Here is an 18615-nt window from a genome sequence, read left to right as displayed (position 1 = left end):
ACTGTCCACTATAGCACTGACCTGTTACAGGAATCAGGCCTGTGTATGATGTGGGAGATCTGGGGGTTATGCTGGATGCCGATTTCAATTGGGCTGGGAACCGATTGGCTCCACTGTGTGGGAGTTTTGGTCACAGGGACAGGCAAAGTCAAACCTATGGCTTTGAAAGTTGCACGATGAGGGTGTGGGATCTATGTGGCACTTAATGTCTATGGGGGACAGGTAATTGGCTCTGTTATTTCACTTCAGCTGCATCTTAAACTTGTGTGTGCATGTCAGGGGTTTGGTGGTCGTTTCAAACTAATCCTAGCACTAACTCTGCAGCCACAGCTAATTGCAGTTTAACACCAGTTAATGGACTTGCAGTTCGGACAGATGGTCTGACTACTGTATGGGGGTGTCAAAATGCAGAAATAATTGTTTACAGGCAGAAAACTGCCTACATGTGAATCAACACCCAAAATTTTTTGGAATTTGTTGAGATAGAGCTCATGGACTCAATCAATAAAGCGAGCTTTGTGCTAGGAAATGTGCAGAGGAGTCCCTCCCCCAGTGATGGGATTTTCAGAACAGCTTAAAGTGAAAATCATGGGACTGGAGAGGGAACAGAAATTGCCTGGGGTCATTAGGCCAAGTCACATAACCTTGCCGGTATAGTGGGCAGTGGCCTTCAACTCTCAAGAGCTTGTACTCCTGGGAGGTCAGTGTTTATAGGACAGGGTGCTTCATGGTCACAGCTGGCTCCTTCTGGCCTGCTGTTGCTCACTTCCAAAAAACATGATAGAGTGTAGTCCCACATTTCTCTGCAATGTGGAGATGGCAGTAGGTGAGGAGTGGAGAGGCGGCTGCAGGAGTGTGGTCTTTCCTGCCCTGCCTTGGCTGAGAGGAGCAGGGCACATTCCTCTGCCATGACTTCAAAGGTTGTTGCTGCATATACAGAGCCCAGCAGCCTTGGCAACCCTTGCTGTCTGGAGCATTGGCAGCAGCTGTTTGCTGCTGTTTCCCTACTCCACTAGGCCCTTGCTGCCCTTTTGGCCTTGCTGCTTTGGGAGAGATGCCCACTCCCTTGCTACAAGAGCCAGGATATGTGCTATGGATATGCGACTCTTGTTTCCACTGGCCTACTACTCCCTGTGCCCTTCTAGGCAATTTACTTTGTCACTTCTACCTGCTCTCTGAGTTTGTCCTGTCCACCACACTGCTTTAAGGGAAGTCCTGAATTTCGGAGCACAGCCATCTCTGGGGTTAGGCGTCTTTAACCTCCATTTCAGTCTTGGCACCCTCGGGGGGGGGGGGGGGGCGTGTGTCTGTTCCTTGAGGAGGGAAGCTATGAGAATGACACTCTCTACTTAAACATTTTACTTTAAAATGGAGTGGAATTAATCTAGTCCAAAGGGGGCAGGCTGGCCATTAGGATGGCACAAAACACCTGCGCTAGAGCATATTCTTGCTGCAGCATTGCCCGGACAGACCGATTTTGGCCTGGAAGCACCCCTGTGTTCCCAGCACGTGGATTGTACCCTCTCAGATGGTTTCACTATTTGTAAATGCATGGATTTACCACATAGTGGGTAAGTGGTCTTGTGAATAGAATCATGTCCAAAGATTGTTCCCCCTTTTCTGCCACAACTCTGGAGTCAAGGAATGACTTCTTTTAAGGAAGCTCACAGAGCTGAGACAGAGGGTGAGGGCAGGACAGGAGGGGGTGTTTGCAGTCCCTGACTCCATGAGAACAGAGCAGCCCTTTCAGCTGGCAGAGCTCCAAGGGCAACAGCTAAGCAAGGAGAGAGGGGAGAAAAGTTTAGCTATTCCCATAGTAAATTCTTCCTCTGCAAACCAGCTCTAGGATGCAGGTGCCTGCGGGCCAGGACATGGGCTGTGAAGGTTGAGCTGGCATATAGGCAGGCTGGTCCTCCCTGCGGCCAGGTCTGTGGCTGGCAGAGCACCTGCTCCAAGGCCTGTTTCCAGCACTGGCGTTACACTGCATCACAGCCCATCCTTGGCTCCTATGCTTCACATCTGGAAAGGATTAGAGTTGTAAACAGAAAACAGCTGGGCCACCTTGTGGCTTAGCCCCTCGATTAAGCACGGGGGAGCATCTGCTGGTGCCGTGTTTCCGGAGCTGTTCAGGGTCCCAGATCTTGCCTTTCTTCAAGAAACAGTTAATCTGAGTCTGTCCTGCTTCTGTAGGGAGGGGGAGCTGCCAGTCTGCACGCATCTTTGCAGCTAGGCAAAGTAGGGATATGCTTTGTCCTGGACACAGGACACTGCTTCTTCGGAAGAGCAGCCGAGAAATATGTAGTCACCCAAAAAGGATGGCAAGGGGATGTGAATTTAGCAGGGTTCAAAACTACTTAATTGGGGCTCAGCAAGGATGGGACTGAGTTCTCCATTTTTGTTTGTCTGTGCAATTAACTCAAGGACTGTGTTCATTCCCGTTGCTTTCTATGCCAATGCTGGACATGGAGGTGGTAATGTGTATCAAGAGCAAGCTGCTGTGTTGTATCAGCAGTACACCTTTCTTATTTCCAGCATTTATATCCTTAGGCAGCCTCAGATGAGACTCTTGCCCTGTGCATGCCTCCTCCTTACCCAGATTTAAGCAGAGAGATAGCTTTCTGAGGCATGCTGTGTGCTGGTAGAGGTATTGGGACTCCTCCAGCCCTGGTTCCTTGCCCAGCTTGCCATCCAGGTGACTTCAGCTGCATGACCTGGTCTCTGTGCTGGGAGCATTACTGCAGCCCACTTAAGAGATTAAAACGGGAATGGGACTGCTGCAGCATGAGCCAGCACTGATTTCCGGCTTTCAGCTCCTTCAGCTGATTGTACTTTATTGGCTCCCTCAAGTCTCCTGAGATTCGTCCATCTGATCCCAGAGGGAATTGCAGAATAAGACACTTGTAATAATTGTGATTTCCCCCAGAGAGAATTTCTGGTATATCCATTACATCAGAGGAGAAAAGAGACTGCTCTGTGATTTATGCAACAGACGTTGGAGGTTTTGTAGGGCGAAGAGGTGATAAATGAACTGTAGGCAACAGCCTTTGGAGGTCCAGCTAGTATTTGCCTTATGAGCTAGATGCCTGGTGCACATGGTCACATGTAGCAGACTGACCTGGGCTGGTCAAGGCAGGAGAATCTGTTTGCTTTTTTAATCTTTCCTCTCTGCCAAGATTCTATTTAATCTCCTCTCTGCTGGATTGCAGAATGCATCCTGAAGGCTTCAGCACAGAGAAGCGCTGAGGCTTTGTGGAAAACTAGCATGAGGGGAGTTGCAAGAAAAGAAGTTCATTGCCGTCTTCTTCCACCCCATGCCCTCTGTGTATGCATCCTTTGCCTGCTGTGTGTTCTGGGCTGTCCCCCTGGCAACACCCCCTCCATGCTGACAGAGCTCCTGATATATGTTACTTGGATATTTCTTTGTCAGTCGGATCCTTTTGCCATGGGGCATGTGACTTGTTTCACATTGCATACTAACTGATTTCGCCTATCTGTGCTCCCCACCTCACTGTGCCTGTTCCCTGCCACTGCATATATGTTCTCTTCATGCGCTTAGCAGGCACTTCCTTTCTCGCTCAGCTGGCTCAGGTATCTCCCCTTCCTGGTGAAAGTCCAGTGCATCAGATTCTTCTGCTGCTTGATCTGTCTGCTTTCCCCCTTGTTGGGCTAATTTTTGCTGTAGGACAGAGGGAGAGGAGGCAAGTGTGGCAAGAAGTGGAGTGTGGTGTGTGCAGCTTAGGCTGCTTCCAGCCCTGGGACTCTGCAGTGCTGCACAGCCTTGTTCTGCTGGCATCTGGCCTGCTCAGTGCTTGCACAGTGCTGAGCGACTTGTCAGCAGCATGGCAGCAAACAGGGGACTCTGCTATCCTCCGCCCCACTGGTGATGCTTCTCTGCCTTCTGCTGGAGTCCCTGCAGATCTGCAGGGGTCAGGGTTTCTCCGCGTCCTGTGTCTAGGCTGTTCTTAATAGGGACTGTGATCCACACCGTTTCTCTCACTTGGAATTGGGGGCAGCTGACACATGGTGCTTTGCAGGGCAGTTGAGCAATTAATTCGGCTGCTGTTGTGTGGGGGCTGCAGGTTTCCAGTAGGTGAGTGAACGTGGGGTGGGGAACCACTCAAGCAGGGGATGAGAAGTGAGACGAGAGATGGTGGAGCACAGTGACCTCTCCCTTACCCCAAGCTCAGAGAGCTTCTCTCCACAGCCAGGAGAAACCAGCCTACATGTTACCCAGGGAAGAGTGAGCCAGGCTGGGTCTGTTTGGCAAGGATATGGGGCATAGTTTGCTCCAGTCTGACCAACTATTTTTGCTCTTTTTCTTGCATGTGCTGCTTCTCCCTGTGGATTCCGGATTATTCGTTACTAGGTAAGAACAGCGTTTATTTCTTCCTTTCTTGGACTGAAAGTGGAGCAGGGGAGGCTGGGACACATTTGGTCTTGACATACAAGGATGCCTTGTGTGGCGGGAACTTTTACAGCTTCAAGGGAATGGAGTACGTGTGCGTGGGTGGTTTATTACTTGGATCAGCCTGTTCCTGGGCAGTCACTAGCCCAGCCAGCAGCGTGTGTGTTGGGGTGCTTGAAGGGCTTTTTTGGTGTGGAGGAAGCGCCTCTGTGCAGATGGCAGGGGTGAGCAAAGCATGTGGGGAGGGAGAGTAAAAAATAGTTTGTCCCATCTATCCACTGTCGTAAAGGAAACTGCCCCTGCCCCTTTCTCCTCTTTATAGGCAGAATACAAGTAACAAATTTCAGTTTTGCAGAAGGGGGATGTGATCATATCTGAGTATCAGCTTCTTAACTGGGCATCAGTGGGATCATAAAGTTGGAGTTTAGATTACCTGGAACACTTTAAACTCAGGGCTGTCCTTTTCTCTCCCACGTCTCTGCACCACCAGCCAGAGTTGGCAGAGATGCTTTCCATCCTGGTAAGGGTGACAGGACTGGTTTCTTGGTGCTCCTACACTGTAGTTACTGGGACCAGAAGCCCAAATCAGACACCCATTATGGATGGATTGAGCTTTTCTTTTATGTTTGGTTTTGAATCTGTTAGAAAAACTCCTGGCTTTCTCAGCTTCCTGCTAGGACAGCTAAAGCTCCAGAATCCTATAAGGGACCCAGCTTGTTGTTCTGGCCCTCTTGCAGACTGAAATGATGCAGAGCCTTGGGAATTTTACAGAAGTTCTGCAGAAGTTCACGTTGGGGCCAGGCAAGAGGAAATGCTGAGAGCTGCACAACTTTGAAGCAGAAGGGACCTAGAGCCATGGGACACTCTCAGGATTTTGCTTTGAACCACAGGCAGTATGGTCACTTAGGGAAAGCAAGGGAGGCAGTTTTTAATGGGTTTTATTTAATCTCCCCCCCCACACACACACACTTTATCTCTAAAGCCTTGAAGTGGGTAGCTGCAAGTCCTTCATTAAACTTCACTGCTGGGAATCCTGTGGTCTGCCCTTGGTGTGGAGCCATGTGAGGAAATCAGGTTCCCTGGAGAACTGTTTCTTACCCTTCACAGGATTGTGCTAGGGCCTGAGTTTCCTTCAGCTCGCGGCCTAGGGGAAGCAAGTCATTTTGGTGGAGCACTGATGACTCTGGGTGCAAACACCCTGGTGGGTGGTAGGCCATCAGCTGCAGCACCTATATTTATGGTGGGACCTGTTGACCTTGGCCTTCTGTCTTTTGCCTGGTGTCCTGAACCTGGATTTGTGCCATAGTTCTAGGCCTTGGCCCTAACCACTGCATATGACTACTGTACTTTGGTTGTCGTTACATGTTCCCAGAATAGGGAATGCATTAGCCCTGCTGTGTGCACTGAGAGCTGAGACCTCAGCCTCTGCCCTGGCTCTTCTTGCACCTGGAGTAGCAATGGTTTTCCCCACAAGAGAGGTGGAATGAGAGCATGGAAAAGTGAAAACTCAGTGCTAGCATTGCTGCAGGGAGCTTTTTGGAGCACATGTCTATTCTGTGGTGCCTGCTTGTTCTTTTACCAAGACGAAAAAAGGGTCAGCTTATGCTAAAAGGAAGGCGTGAGGTTAATGGTCAGTGCAGGTTTCCTCCTGGAAGCAAAACCTGTATGGGTTTGACTGTGGTTAAAATGGACAGGATTTATAGAGGCTGTTCAAAACTAACTAACCCTCTCCCCTCTCCCCTCTCCCCTCTCCCCTCTCCCCTCTCCCCTCTCCCCTCTCCCCTCTCCCCTCTCCCCTCTCCCCTCTCCCCTCTCCCCTCTCCCCTCTCCCCTCTCCCCTCTCCCCTCTCCCCTCTCCCCTCTCCCCTCTCCCCTCTCCCCTCTCCCCTCTCCCCTCTCCCCTCTCCCCTCTCCCCTCTCCCCTCTCCCCTCTCCCCTCTCCCCTCTCCCCTCTCCCCTCTCCCCTCTCCCCTCTCCCCTCTCCCCTCTCCCCTCTCCCCTCTCCCCTCTCCCCTCTCCCCTCTCCCCTCTCCCCTCTCCCCTCTCCCCTCTCCCCTCTCCCCTCTCCCCTCTCCCCTCTCCCCTCTCCCCTGGAATTCAGCAGGAGAACAGTGTTCTGGGCAATGGCCTGGCAGCTACTGATACTGCTGTTAAACCAATTCTCACAGAAAAGCCCAATAGGATTTAATATCCTCTGCATGATTTTATAAGAGCAATAACACCGGCTCTAGCCTTCAGTGTTTTTCCTGTCTCTTCCCTTTTCATTGTGTGTTTCTAGACTGATCTAACCCAGGGCCACAATTTGGCTTCTTAAAGACAATCTGGGGTCTTGCAATTTTCAAATACATATTTCTAAAAATGTTGCAATTTGTCTTGGGTTTCCTGTTCCAGGGTTGCTCTCTTCATGAAAAACTTTAATTGATTTGATAGTTTCCTGTTATGAAGAAGATGGGCTGCTGCCTCCTGAGGTTGATGGTTACAGAGAACTAAGCCCTTCACTGCTTTGTTGTGGAAACAATGCATTTGCCAAGTGCAGGATTACCCTCTGTAGTTTCTTACAAGTCCTTCTTTTCCCCACTCGCCCACCCCAAGGTGTGATCGCTCTTCCTTCCTGTTGCAGTGGGATCCTGTTTAGCTCAGGTATTCCTGCAGTGCTGCAGTTATTGCCCCCTGTCAGAGCCATGGCTCCTCAAAGCTCATGTCTCTGAGAAGGACGATGACCACCAGCACAACAGATCCGGAAAGGGACCAGGATAGTAGAGCTGCCCTTGAGGAGCAGGTCCACTCACCTCCCTCTAGTAGAGAGTGGCTTATGCTGGAGGATTTATTTGTATCCTCCCTCCTGTCAGGAGATGTAAGACCTCATTAATCTGAAGTGCTGTGCCTGCCAGTGGAGCTACATGATGCAGAGTAGAATTAGCTGGGAAGGGAGGACACTTAAACCTACCTAGTGTGAAGAAAAGGTTGAGGGGGCTGCCTCACTAGTTCAGTACAGGCGTCAATTATCTTGCTATTCTTCCCCTGTCTCAGCAGCCCATAGCAGGAGCGTTAGGGAAATGGTTGAGCTTGAACAAGTTAAAGGAGATAGGGTTAATGCAGGATTTGTGCTGGAATTGGGTGAAAGTGGGAGGAGTAGGCTGATGGGGAGCAGTGAAGGATGTTATTTCAGGATCTCTCCTAAACAATTAAAAGTGAGTTTTCTTTAGCCAGAGAGAATGGAGTTAAATGCTGTGAGTGGAGGCAGCTGCTTGTGCAGTCTGCCCTACATGGGACTCTGGCAATGACAATTCTCCAAAGGGAGACAGCATGAATGTTAATGAAATCTTGAAAGACTTTAAATTTTCATGTTAACTTCAATTATTCAGGGCAGTGCAAAAGCAACTTTAAAGCTTCATAAAAAGAAAGGAAAATAAGAGGCCAGTGGGCTTTGTTGTCGTTGTTTCTGTTTTTAAGATTTATTGATTTGCATTTTGTTCTATTGAGGTAAAACATGGATGCTTTAAAGACACTGTTGGTTATTGCATCTGACAGCAGTGCTGAGGAGGGAGGATATCAGGAAATGAATTATGTATTGCTTGGGGCGTGGTAGAGGTACAAAAACAGCCCACTGGGGCAAAACTAAAGTGTTGTCAAGGGCGTGAGGGTAGGAGATGTATTGGGCAGCTGCAGTTACTGCTCAGTCCAGAAAGTTGGCCATGTGGGAAGGCTCTGTGTGCTTTTAGCCTAACCTGTTCTGTATGGTGCCTCTGTTAGCAGCAAGCAGGACAGGTGTGCCCTGAGACCACTCAATTACATGTCCCTGGATGTCAAGTGAAGGTAAGGAGCACAGTCATGGCCTGAGAAATGCATTCCATATTTTTAGCCTAGGAAGAGCAGATTTGACCTGGGGCATTGCTTGTACTAAGTGTGATAGCTGCCAGTGGCTTTGTACCTGCTGAAGCCTGGACCTTTCTGCAAAGGGCAACAAGCAACTGGGTATGTCTCTGTATCTTGGTGGGTTTCCCACCCCACTGCCTTACCGCAGCTGAGGCTGGAGCCTGTGGGAGTGGCTGTGATGGTGAAGGGGATGGGTGTGGGGTTTAACTGCCTCCTGCCTAGCTATATGCAAGGTGTGAAACCATCAGAATCGCATTCAAACTGTCAGGGCTTTGCAAGGTGGTCTGATTTGCTGCTGTGGGTGCTTGGGTACCACTAAGACCTCCATAGAGCCTGAAGGCTGGGGATCCCATGCTTCTCCAGCTGAATTATAGAGGGAGCTATAGACACCTCTTAGTATCCAGCCCACTGTACAGGCATTTGAAGTGCCCCACTTCAAGGAAATCCCTTTGGATTGTTTTCTCAGGCTTGACAGTGGCAAGCACAAAGAAATGGCTGGGGAAATGCAGGGTTGCCTTCCTTCCTCCTGCACCTGTTTCCCTCCATGGATTGGAGGCAATCCCACTACAGTCGGAGATGCTCCTGTTCGTGTGTAGGTGGGCCCTGCTGAAATCCAGCTTGTTCTTGGTGGTTACTCTGTCCTTGCCCCTGCCATGACCCTTCCTCCTGCTCTGACTGGCCCTGATGCTCGAGGCATCCTCAGTTCCCACTGACTTGAGCAGCCTGATGCACTGTGGTTGTGGTCCTCCCTGGGCTCTTGGAGAGGGCTCCTGTGCATCTGCCTATGCCTAAGGGCCTTGCTTGCTGCTGGTTGCACAGCTCACTTTGAGCGAGAAGCTCTCTCCCTTCTTGGTTCTGGGCTCTTCCTCACTCTCTTCTCTTGCTAAGCCTGGGGCATTTGTCTGCAGTTCTGTTTCTGATCCCCAGCAGGCTGATGCCTGGCCTCCCTTTGAGGGTGCCCCACTGGTGCAGAGGGGCTCTGCAGCATAAATACATCTTTTATTCCCTGCTGCTGAGAGCTGCCAGGCCTGGCTGTCTTCCCAGAAAGCAGTGCTGTTTTAGAACATAAGCAGCTATTGTCTTAGCCCTGGAGACTGCAATCTGAGCTCTGCTGGAGTTGGGAGGGGAGAGGGGATACAGCATGCTAAAGGGACTTGAGAAAGGAGCCCAAGGAAGAAGGGAAGCTTGTAGGCTCTCAATTATGTTCGTCTCACCAAAAATAATGTGGATGACTATTCCACGACATTCCTGACACTTAAATTGTTCTTTCTCTCTTTCCCGGGTGGCTACTGAAAAGGGCTGTTGCATTTATTTTATTCCTAGCAAAGAGTGGGTCCTTTGTCTTGCATAGACTGGAGAAAGAAATTGGGGGAAAGAGTGGTCCTATAGTAAGTCTCCAAACAGGACTATAACCCAGCTGGAATCGTGGGTTCCTCACAGCACTCCCAGTGTAGGGACAGGGAAACTGCTTAGGGCACAGCCTTTCCCATCTATCTCTGGCTAGGTGGTGAAATGCTTTGCCACTGGCAGTGTTGTGTGTAGCGTGTAAGGTCTCTTTCTGTTTAGCTTTGTATCCTCATGGCTTGTTCTTCTTGCTAAGGGATAAATACGGGGAATGATACTGTTGCGGGATCAGAGCACAGGGGTACAGCTGTCCAAGGTTTTGTTTCTCAAAATAATAAAACAAGTCCCTGGGAGGGCTGCAGATCTGGCTGCCAGCTCCATCCTCTCTGAGCTCAGGAGTAGGTTGCAAGTAGGTGCTTGCTATCCATAGAAAGTCTGTACTCCCAAGAGGAGATCCTGGCTCTGGACCCCAAAGTGCTGTGGGCCGTACAAATGCCCTGGCTACAGAGCTTGCAAAAAAGGCAAGAGATGAGATTGTGTGGATATGGAAAGAGAGGAGAGAGAAGAGGCTGGGTGGGTATACTGGCTGTTTAACCACTGTCCGTTTCCCCTCTGGGTTTCTGAGGTTTGATCAAAGCTAGTGCTGTGTGAGATGGAGGAAGGGAGAGTTCTGATGATGCTGTCTGCTGTAAATCAGCCTGTGCATCTTCAAATAAAAGCTACCGCTTTGTCAGAAGTTGAAATTTGGCACAAGGGCAAAGGGATGATTTAGTAAAATGAATAGTCTTAAGTTCTCACCTGATGCAGGAAACTTGTGCAGCACGGGAAAAACATTGGCACTTGATGCCACAGAGCCAGAGAGGCCAAGGGCTGACAATGGGGCATCTCAGGTCTCATCCAGTCTGTGTAACCAGTCCCTGGTGGGGGGTCATGGCTGTCCCTGCTTTGCTGTTACAGGTCTCTCAGAACTTGAAGCAAGGAGAGGGTGCACACAAGGGAACAGAAATGGCTCCATAATTCTGTGTGAGGACCTAATTGACCTGTTCTTATTTGTGTCTTTGGCTTTGATCTGTTCTGGGCTCAGTCCTATAGTCAAAGAAAAATCACTTCACAGGTTAAACTATAAGTGTGGATGGTGGGGGTAAGGGAAGATAAGAATCCCTGCCAGACCTGCTAATCAGTTCTGAGTTGTGGGGGAAGGAGACTTGTTCCTGGCCTAGAGCATCTCGTGCCTATTCTCCCCTTTCTGGAGGTAGGGAGGGTGGAAGCTAATCATGAGGCTATTTCACGAATCATTTGGCCATGATGAGCTGCACTCAAGAGGGCTTGAGATGCTGAGCTTTTTTCAGCTTAATCTGCTGGAGTGGTGATCCACTGGTGCTTGCTGGGCAGATGCCTGCAGCCAGCCCTATCTGAGAAAACTTTCCCTGACTTCAATAAAAATGTTAGTGTAACAGATACTCTCCCTTGTCCTCTCCCCAGCTCCTCCAACCACCAAGTCCTGTTCCCCAACCCATGGCAGCTTCTTAAAAGGGCATGGTGGTGGAATAGAGGGGAAACCTCAAATCCTTGCAAAGCAGTTACTGCTAATGAGACACTTCCTACACAGCTGGTTTCAATTCTGGCTGTGTTTTGGGGGCTGTTCTGCAGAGCTTGGGAATGGAGGAAGGGGGAAAAATCCCTGCCTCCTCTTTTTCCTTCAACAGCACTCTCTTCCCAAGGCAGCAATTGGACCTCTCATTAGCTCCCATTTCATGTCCCAAACCTAAACAATTAACATACAAAATTGCACTTTTCCAGGAAGGTTGAATTTCAGCAGCAGCAGCAATTATTGGATGCTGATCATGTGCCAATTGATTGATATGTTTTTTGAGAGAGTGTAATGTGTTTAATTAGTGTGTAATTTACAAGAGCAAGGATGTCTGGATGCCCCAGACTTAAGAAAATTTCTGCATTAAGTGCCAGTTGCAAAGAAAATTGAGATATTTTCCTTTTTACAGTATGAGATTGCTTGGGTTTCATTTGTGTGCAGATTTAATGCTAAACTGACAGAAACTGTCTCTGGCTATTCTGGCTTCTTCCATCCACCAGTCTCAGTTGCTGGACTTTGAAGGTGCACCTGGCCTGTCTGCTCCTGCTGGGCTCCCAGAAGCTGGTTTCTGTGAGCTGTCAACCTGCCTGATTGCTAGGTTCCTGGCAGTGCCAGCCCATCATGGCTGAAAGGCAGATGCTGAAGTGCCACTGACTCTCAGTGGGACATTGGTAACTAGTCCCTGAACTCCTCTAGAGATCCCACACTGGCTTTACATGGATTAGGTAAACCTAGGTGAAAGACCTTCATCTTCTATTACTGACCATTCAAGCCATGTCTCTGAATGCAGATTTGTGTTGATCCTGGGCCCCTCTGGCTGCTATTTTTGGCAGCAAATTGCCTTGTTATCTCAGTGCAGTGTGGCCTTGGAGCAGGATGCAGAGAAACAGTAAGGAGGGTCAGGGAGAGAGGGATTTCAGGAAGTCTGTGTTGCTTTTATGCACTGAACAGCAGGAAGGTGGCGTGGGAACCCTTGGCTCGTTTCCTTGGGAATGAGACAGTACAATTTGGATCGTACTGGCAAGCTTATCAGAGGGTATTACCCTGAGGGCAAAGAAAACACCAAGTTGCCGGTTTCCTGGGATCCATTACAGAGCCTTCCTGGCTAGGAGCTGGGGCCTGGTTCATCCCATCCTTCAGCTGTGCAGGCAGGCCAGTTTCTTCCCTTGGGTACATAGTTGTGTGATGAAGCTAGACAGAGTACATGTGGACTGCAGTGTGGGAGCTGGATCTCCCCCAGCAGCATCCACCCGTTGTGTCCTCCCAAGTTGCAGGGAGCTGTACCTGATGTTGATTTTTGGTACTTGTGTATTTCAGTGGCTTAGCTGCGGAGCTGTCCGTTGCCTGCTGTGGGGTCCTGTTCACTGACACAGTGTCTTCATGGCTGTAGCAGAGGCTCCCATCAGGCTGCCTTGAAGTAAAACACACAGGAAAAAGCGCTCTGCCCTTGGTATTGCCAGGGGGTTGTGTCCTTGTTCAGTTAGTGGCCTTCTTTCTGCAAGGCTAAGTTACAGGGTCTCCTCTGCATGTTGGAAGCTGCAAACAGGGATTTGCCAGAGGACTGCTTGCCTCAGTGAGTTCTTTATATCACTTTAGGCTGGCATCTCAAAGCATCTTAGACTCTAATGAGCTCCCCATGCATTCAGCTGATGACTGGAGCTACCTTGGTTCACATGGAGATGGAGGGGTGCTGAAACCCACTGGCCAAGTGATTTGCAGGATACGGAGGTGAAGGGCCTGGCCAACATGCGTGGGTCCAACTGCTCTCTGCAATGCAGACCCAGGGGTGCTGGCATAGAGGAGGTCCTCTGCCTCTTCCCATGGCCTGGCCCAGTAGCCCTTAGTTCTTGGGCAGGAGCTGGGCTCAAACCTTGTGTCTGCCTATGGCTGGTTGTGGAGGAATCGGGGACAGAAAGAGTCACTCTGGTCTCACGGAGTTGCGTGATGGCTCATGCTGTGACTTGCCCATGTGTCTAGCTTAAGCTCCGACTTGAACGGTAGGGAAATGGTCTGGCATAAGTGTTGGTCAAGTGTTTCAGGAATGGAGTTGTTAAATAGGAGATATTTCTGGCCTTGCAATAGCTGTGCTTAGGCTTGCTTAAGCCACTTTTCATGAAGTAGTCCCAACCCCGTGGATGAACTAAGTCAAAACACGTGGACTGTGGAGAGATAGGGTTGCTTTGTTCTGGGCCATAGCTGCATGTCTGGTCTGTACTCCCAAGCACAGTATGAATGCTAGTTTCCTGCTCTGTGTTTTCTTCTCTGCCAAATACAGGTATGTTCCCCTGCTCAGAATATGTTTCTGTTCAGGAATACTTTCCACAGTTGAGTGCCTGACCTTGGAATAGAGCCTCCCACTCTCCCCTCTTTTTTTTTTTTTTTTTAATTTAATGAGTATTATAGTAAACTTACTTTCCCCTTCTTGATGTTAGCAGCTACTTCATTGAGCCAAAGCATGATGAAGGGAAAATCAAAGCATAGTTAAATCTTTTGGAGTTGAAAGGCAGGTCAGGCTCTGGGGCTACTTGTCTCAATTACACTTTTGTTCTAAAAATGAGAAGGAGAACGTGTGCAGCCTGCTGGTCTGGTGTGATCTCCGAAGCCTCGGGGAGGAGGAGAAGAAGCTGACGGGTGGAGGTAGAGGGCAGCTCTTCAGGTCACCGTGTGTGGGAACATGTTATGGTGGCCAGGACTCCATCTGGTAGAGTTAGCACTGAAGCAATGGTGTGTGGGCGGCTGCTGCTGAGAAGAGCAATCCGTGCTGCATTCAGCTTGGAGTCCTCTGTGAGTCACAGTGACTTCTGGCTCCATGGGGTCAAGTGTTCAGTCTTGCTGTGGCAACACCAGCCCAAGTGGATGTGTTTGCCCTTGCGGTGTCTCTGAGCATGCTGTTGTCTTTTATCCCCCTGGGTCTAATTGCATATATTCAGCCTTATGCTCACAATCCCTTCCCTGCTGGCAGGGAAGAGTAGAGTTCAAGCTGCAGTTAGGGTTGCCAGCTTAAGACTTTGCACTGGTCTTAATTTCCTGTCCTAATACAAGGTGAAACTCCCCATTTCAGGCAAGTCTCTTAACCTTTCTGGGACTCCATTCCCCATCTGTAAACTGGAGCTAGCAGCACTCACAGGAGTACTGACTCTCTCCCAGAGGTGGTCATACGTGTCCTTTCTTGTTGTTCTGCTGCTGAGGCAGCCAGGTGGGACCTGGAGCACCATTCATGTCTCTTGTCCTGGTGCTTCCAGAGCTAGAATTCCTGTTTTCTTGAAATTGGTGGCACTAGTGTTCTTGGTCAGGCAACTTCATCTTCTCTCTTTATTGCTGTCTCCCTTTGGCTTTCCCCTGGATTCTAAAAAGGGAACTACTGTTACAGGCCCAGTGACCACCAGATTTGATACCTGCGTGTGCAAGCTTCAGTTGCTAAGGAGCTGGGCAGGCAGTGACACTTTATTACCAAGCACAGAGCCCTAGCTGGATCTGAGGGTGCCCTTTATCTGCTAACGGCATGTGTCTGTAGCAGCCACAAGGCTGCCTCAAAGAAAAGGTGGTTCTTCGGGAGTGCCTTGCTGTGTTGGTTTTTGTCGTTGTTACAATTTGTCAGTAGTTTAGCCTCCAAGAGGCATTTCGAGGTTGTCTCCCACTAGCCCAGGGGTCAGCCTTTCAGTTGGGAATACTCAGCACCAGCATTCTGAGCTGGTAGAAGTCCTGATAGAGTAACAGGTTTTCCTAGGAGTTCACATGAGTATTCAGGGAAAGAGCCCTGACTAAACTGCACCAAACCAGAGTTGTGAAGGCCCTGATATCCCACAGCCAGTGGATCACTCAGTGGCCTTGGGCTAGTCACTTGATCTGTGTGTGTGTAGAAGGCTGTGTGACCTGGACCATCCTCCAGGTGTGTGAGGGAGTGATGATGCAGAGTGCCCTGCCAGAGGGAGGGCTCCCCTGGCACATCAAGGTTGCACTGCTCAGGCTGGGGGACCTGACTGTTGCAAAGCAGTTGGGGATTGCTGCGTAAGAAATGCTGTGTGTATAGTAATAGTGATGTGTAACCGAATGTTGTGTGGTGGCTGCTGCCAGGCAGTTGCTGGCTCTCCGCCATGGTGCCTGAGGTGAACGGGCTGGGCTGGGAGAGCTGCCTTGCACCAGCCCAGCAAAGGCTGGGGACTTCAGAACGCCTCTGCTCGATGGAAATGTCCTCCAGATGGTGCAGTGCCTGACAATGACCATCCACACCCTGTTCCCTGCAGTGACTGCCTCTCTCCTGACCTGGGCATTTATATTCTTTCCCTTGATGAGGGATAATGATAAAGTTGAATTCCCCAAAATATGGCAAGCAGACAGCTTTGCAGTAACCCCAAGCACGTCTTGTCCCCCAGGCTGCTGTATCTGGATGCTCCAGGAAAAGCCTCTGACCCCTCTCTGCACACTGACAAAATGAAGTCTATCCCAACCATCTTGCTACTGCAGGATGCCTTCGCCTTTGCAACAGGGATCCTTAGAGGTGCTGTCTCTGCAAGATGAGGTTCTCCTGCCATTCACAAGGGAGCAGCAGAGCAGGAAGATGTGGGCTCCATTCCCTGGTCTCCAGCAATGCCAGGCCATGCTGTTCCAGGGCCCAGAGGCTCATCTCTTCTGCAAGGTGACAAAGGAGTGCGATAGAGATGGCATAAGCCACATCATTTTAATTTAGAGATGTCTGGGTAAAAGAAGGGAGTGCTGCCATTAGACACTAACATTTCATCTGCACCAGAGCTGGCCACAGAATCTTGGCTTTCATTTCTGTTTTCTTCCTCTTTTTATAAATTTAAATCCCAAAATAACTGTGCTGCTCTGGGATATTTTTAAGCTGTTTTGCCCCCCTCCCTTTCTTCCCTGCATCCCCTAGCAGCTTATAGCTGAGAGGGTTCCTGGTTGCCAATGGAGAGAGCTGCACGTCATTTCCTTGGCGTGGAGCCGGCTCCAGCCTTCAATGCTCACTTTGTTTTTCCCCTAATAGTCTCAGTGAGCTGTCAGGACTCTTCACAGTGTCGCATTACCCATGTCCCACAGCCCATTGTGCGAGCGGCTGCTAATATTACTTGCAGAGTACGTGGGAGGTCGCAGTGCCTCTCAGCCCAGGTATCACAGCAGCGGGTAAGGCGCTCTGTTCCACCTGTGTTTTTGCCTTCTTCCTCCTCTGTGCTTCCTCTGCCTTGTGGCCTAGCATGCTCCTTTCCCCCCCTTCCTGGTGAGTCACCTACCTCTGTCCCCTGCATCCCCCCCATCTGGCCTTCCTGCTTCCCTTGGGGCCCTGCGTCCTTGGCCAACAGCCTTTGAGAGTCCAGTCTGAGGAAAAGCACACAAGAAGAGTGCTCCAATCTGCACCCTGCTCTTCATCAAGTAGCTAGTGTGCAGTCCTGGGAGGAGACATAGCACTCTGGGTAGTTGGAAGAACAGGGCGCAGGTTGAAAGAGATGTATTTCAGACTAGGAGATGCCCACATCATGGTGGGACACAGACCTGCCTGTGAAGAGGGTCACAAGAGATACTGTATAATAGCCCCTATCTCTACAGGCCTCTAAAATCAATGCTATAATGTTTTCAGGATGTCTCTGCTGCCACAGATCCGTTGCAAATAAATAAACTACAGACAATAACTATTAAAATGTTCAGCTATTTAACTGTCAATCTTCTCTTTCATCATATCCATTGGGGACTTTGTTTTATCTTGTGCCCTGGTCCCCTAGACTTTAAAGGGTAGTTTAGGCCCAGGTGATGCATTGGATAGGAAGTATCAAGCTGCAGTGGTAAAGGAAGTTTCATAGAAGAATGTGCCCTGCTAAGTCAAATGGGAAATATCTGCTGCTTGGTAGCCCATATGGGGAATTGCTTAGCTTAGCTCCACCAACTCCTGAGGATTTAAAAATCACGAGTTTGGTTTCAGGAAAATCAGGATATCAGCTTGACAGTCTGTGAGGTTTAACAGTTATGCCTGTACAGTTAGCATGTTGGTTCCTGAGTTGTTGGCTACACTTGTTAGGCTTTCCAGGACTTTCTTCAGCTGTCTGTGTAATGAAAGAGTGCAGGCTTCTTCATGGATGAAATCAACCACTTTATCTAGCCCAGCATACTTGGGTTGTGTAGCTGATAGTGCACTGTCAGGCAGAGATGTTCCTGACAGGGTTTTTGTTGTTACAGTTTGCATGTATTCAGTGTTTTCATTTTGTGGCTCTCCGTTTCTCACCTGTTGGGTTGTGTATGATTTTGACTACAGTAATGCACAATATCATCAGGAACCTCAGGATTCTACTACTTTCTGGATGTCTGCAGGTTTTGAGAGTCCATACATGCCATGAAAAACATTGTCTAAATCAGTGGACTAGAAGGTGGGGATGGGAACAAACTTGGAGAGGGCAAGTGATGCTCCCAGAATGAAGGCTACTGCCAGAAGTACTGGGGTGGTTTTATTGGGGAAACCATTAGCATGTTGCAAAGACATGGTGGCAGTGACAGGCACAGTGCCCCCTTTGCACCCATTCATTCACAGCCTGCTGTACCCAGCTCTGGACTGCGTATGGCTCTCTGGAGGCATGGCTCTGCATATCAGTCCTTGGGTCATGCCACCTCTTGGAGGCCTGTTACATGTAGCAAAGTGGCTGTGTCTGTTGCGTGGTTCTGGCCCTATGAGCTTCTCTGTACTGGGGTACTAGTCTCTCTTTCCTGCTTCCTCCCTGTGAGGTATTAAGATTGCTGGGTGAAGGACAAAGCATCCATCCCAAGGCATGTACGCCAGCATCCCGGAAGCAATTCTTCAGGGTGATCCGGGAGCTAGTGCTCGGTATGGGCTGGAAGAGGCGGATAGAAACTGCCTCAGTTAGTTTTGATGGTGGACCACTGGAGGAGGGAGCTTGGGGGAGGATAGGAAAGCTTTGGATTGGCTGTGTTTTGTTGTTCTAACTGTTTTATTCTTTCCTTTTTTTCCTCCCCTTCCCTTGTTTTCTAAAGAACATAGGAAGCTTCTTGCTGGTAAGTGGTGGTGTGTCATGCAAAAATCCCATTTTGTTTTTTTCCATCCACCATCAAACTCACTGGCTAGTTCCAGTCATTTTCCATCCACCTAGGATGTGCTGGAGCAATAGGAACCTTCTGGAGGTGGGTACAGGCTCACCCGTTACTGTAGCTTCTTGGCTGCAGAGCATGCACACACCTCAGAGGGAGCTACTGCTGTTAGATCACAGTTTGAGAAACTGCTTTGCCTTGGATGCTCTCTCCAGCCTAATACTATTGCCTGGGCTCAATTGGATTGACGCTGTGCAAAAAGCAAGTGACGGGCACTGTGGCACTGAGCCTCTGGAATGCTGTGGGTGCAAAACTGTGATCTAAGAACATCTGTCACCTAGTGCTTGTCTCATATCCAACTCCA

General features: G+C 49.5%; 1 protein-coding gene across 6 annotated transcripts in view; it reads left to right on the top strand.

Moving 5' to 3' along the window:
- The window catches only part of AGRN (agrin), a 145791-nt gene that overhangs the window by 37773 nt on the left and 89403 nt on the right, over positions 1 to 18615 (top strand). For 3 of the 6 annotated variants that reach the window (XM_064525508.1, XM_064525506.1, XM_064525504.1), the window contains exon 3: positions 18198 to 18218. The exons of the other annotated variants lie outside the window; for them this stretch is intronic. In XM_064525508.1, the coding sequence (XP_064381578.1) occupies positions 18198 to 18218 (21 nt within the window). The remainder of the gene's footprint in view (positions 1 to 18197; positions 18219 to 18615) is intronic. 6 annotated transcript variants of the gene reach the window in all.

Source organism: Dromaius novaehollandiae, chromosome 24 (genome assembly GCF_036370855.1).
Source record: "Dromaius novaehollandiae isolate bDroNov1 chromosome 24, bDroNov1.hap1, whole genome shotgun sequence".
In the NCBI taxonomy this organism is placed as follows: Eukaryota; Metazoa; Chordata; class Aves; order Casuariiformes; family Dromaiidae; genus Dromaius; species Dromaius novaehollandiae.
This window is presented reverse-complemented; position numbering and strand designations above follow the sequence as displayed.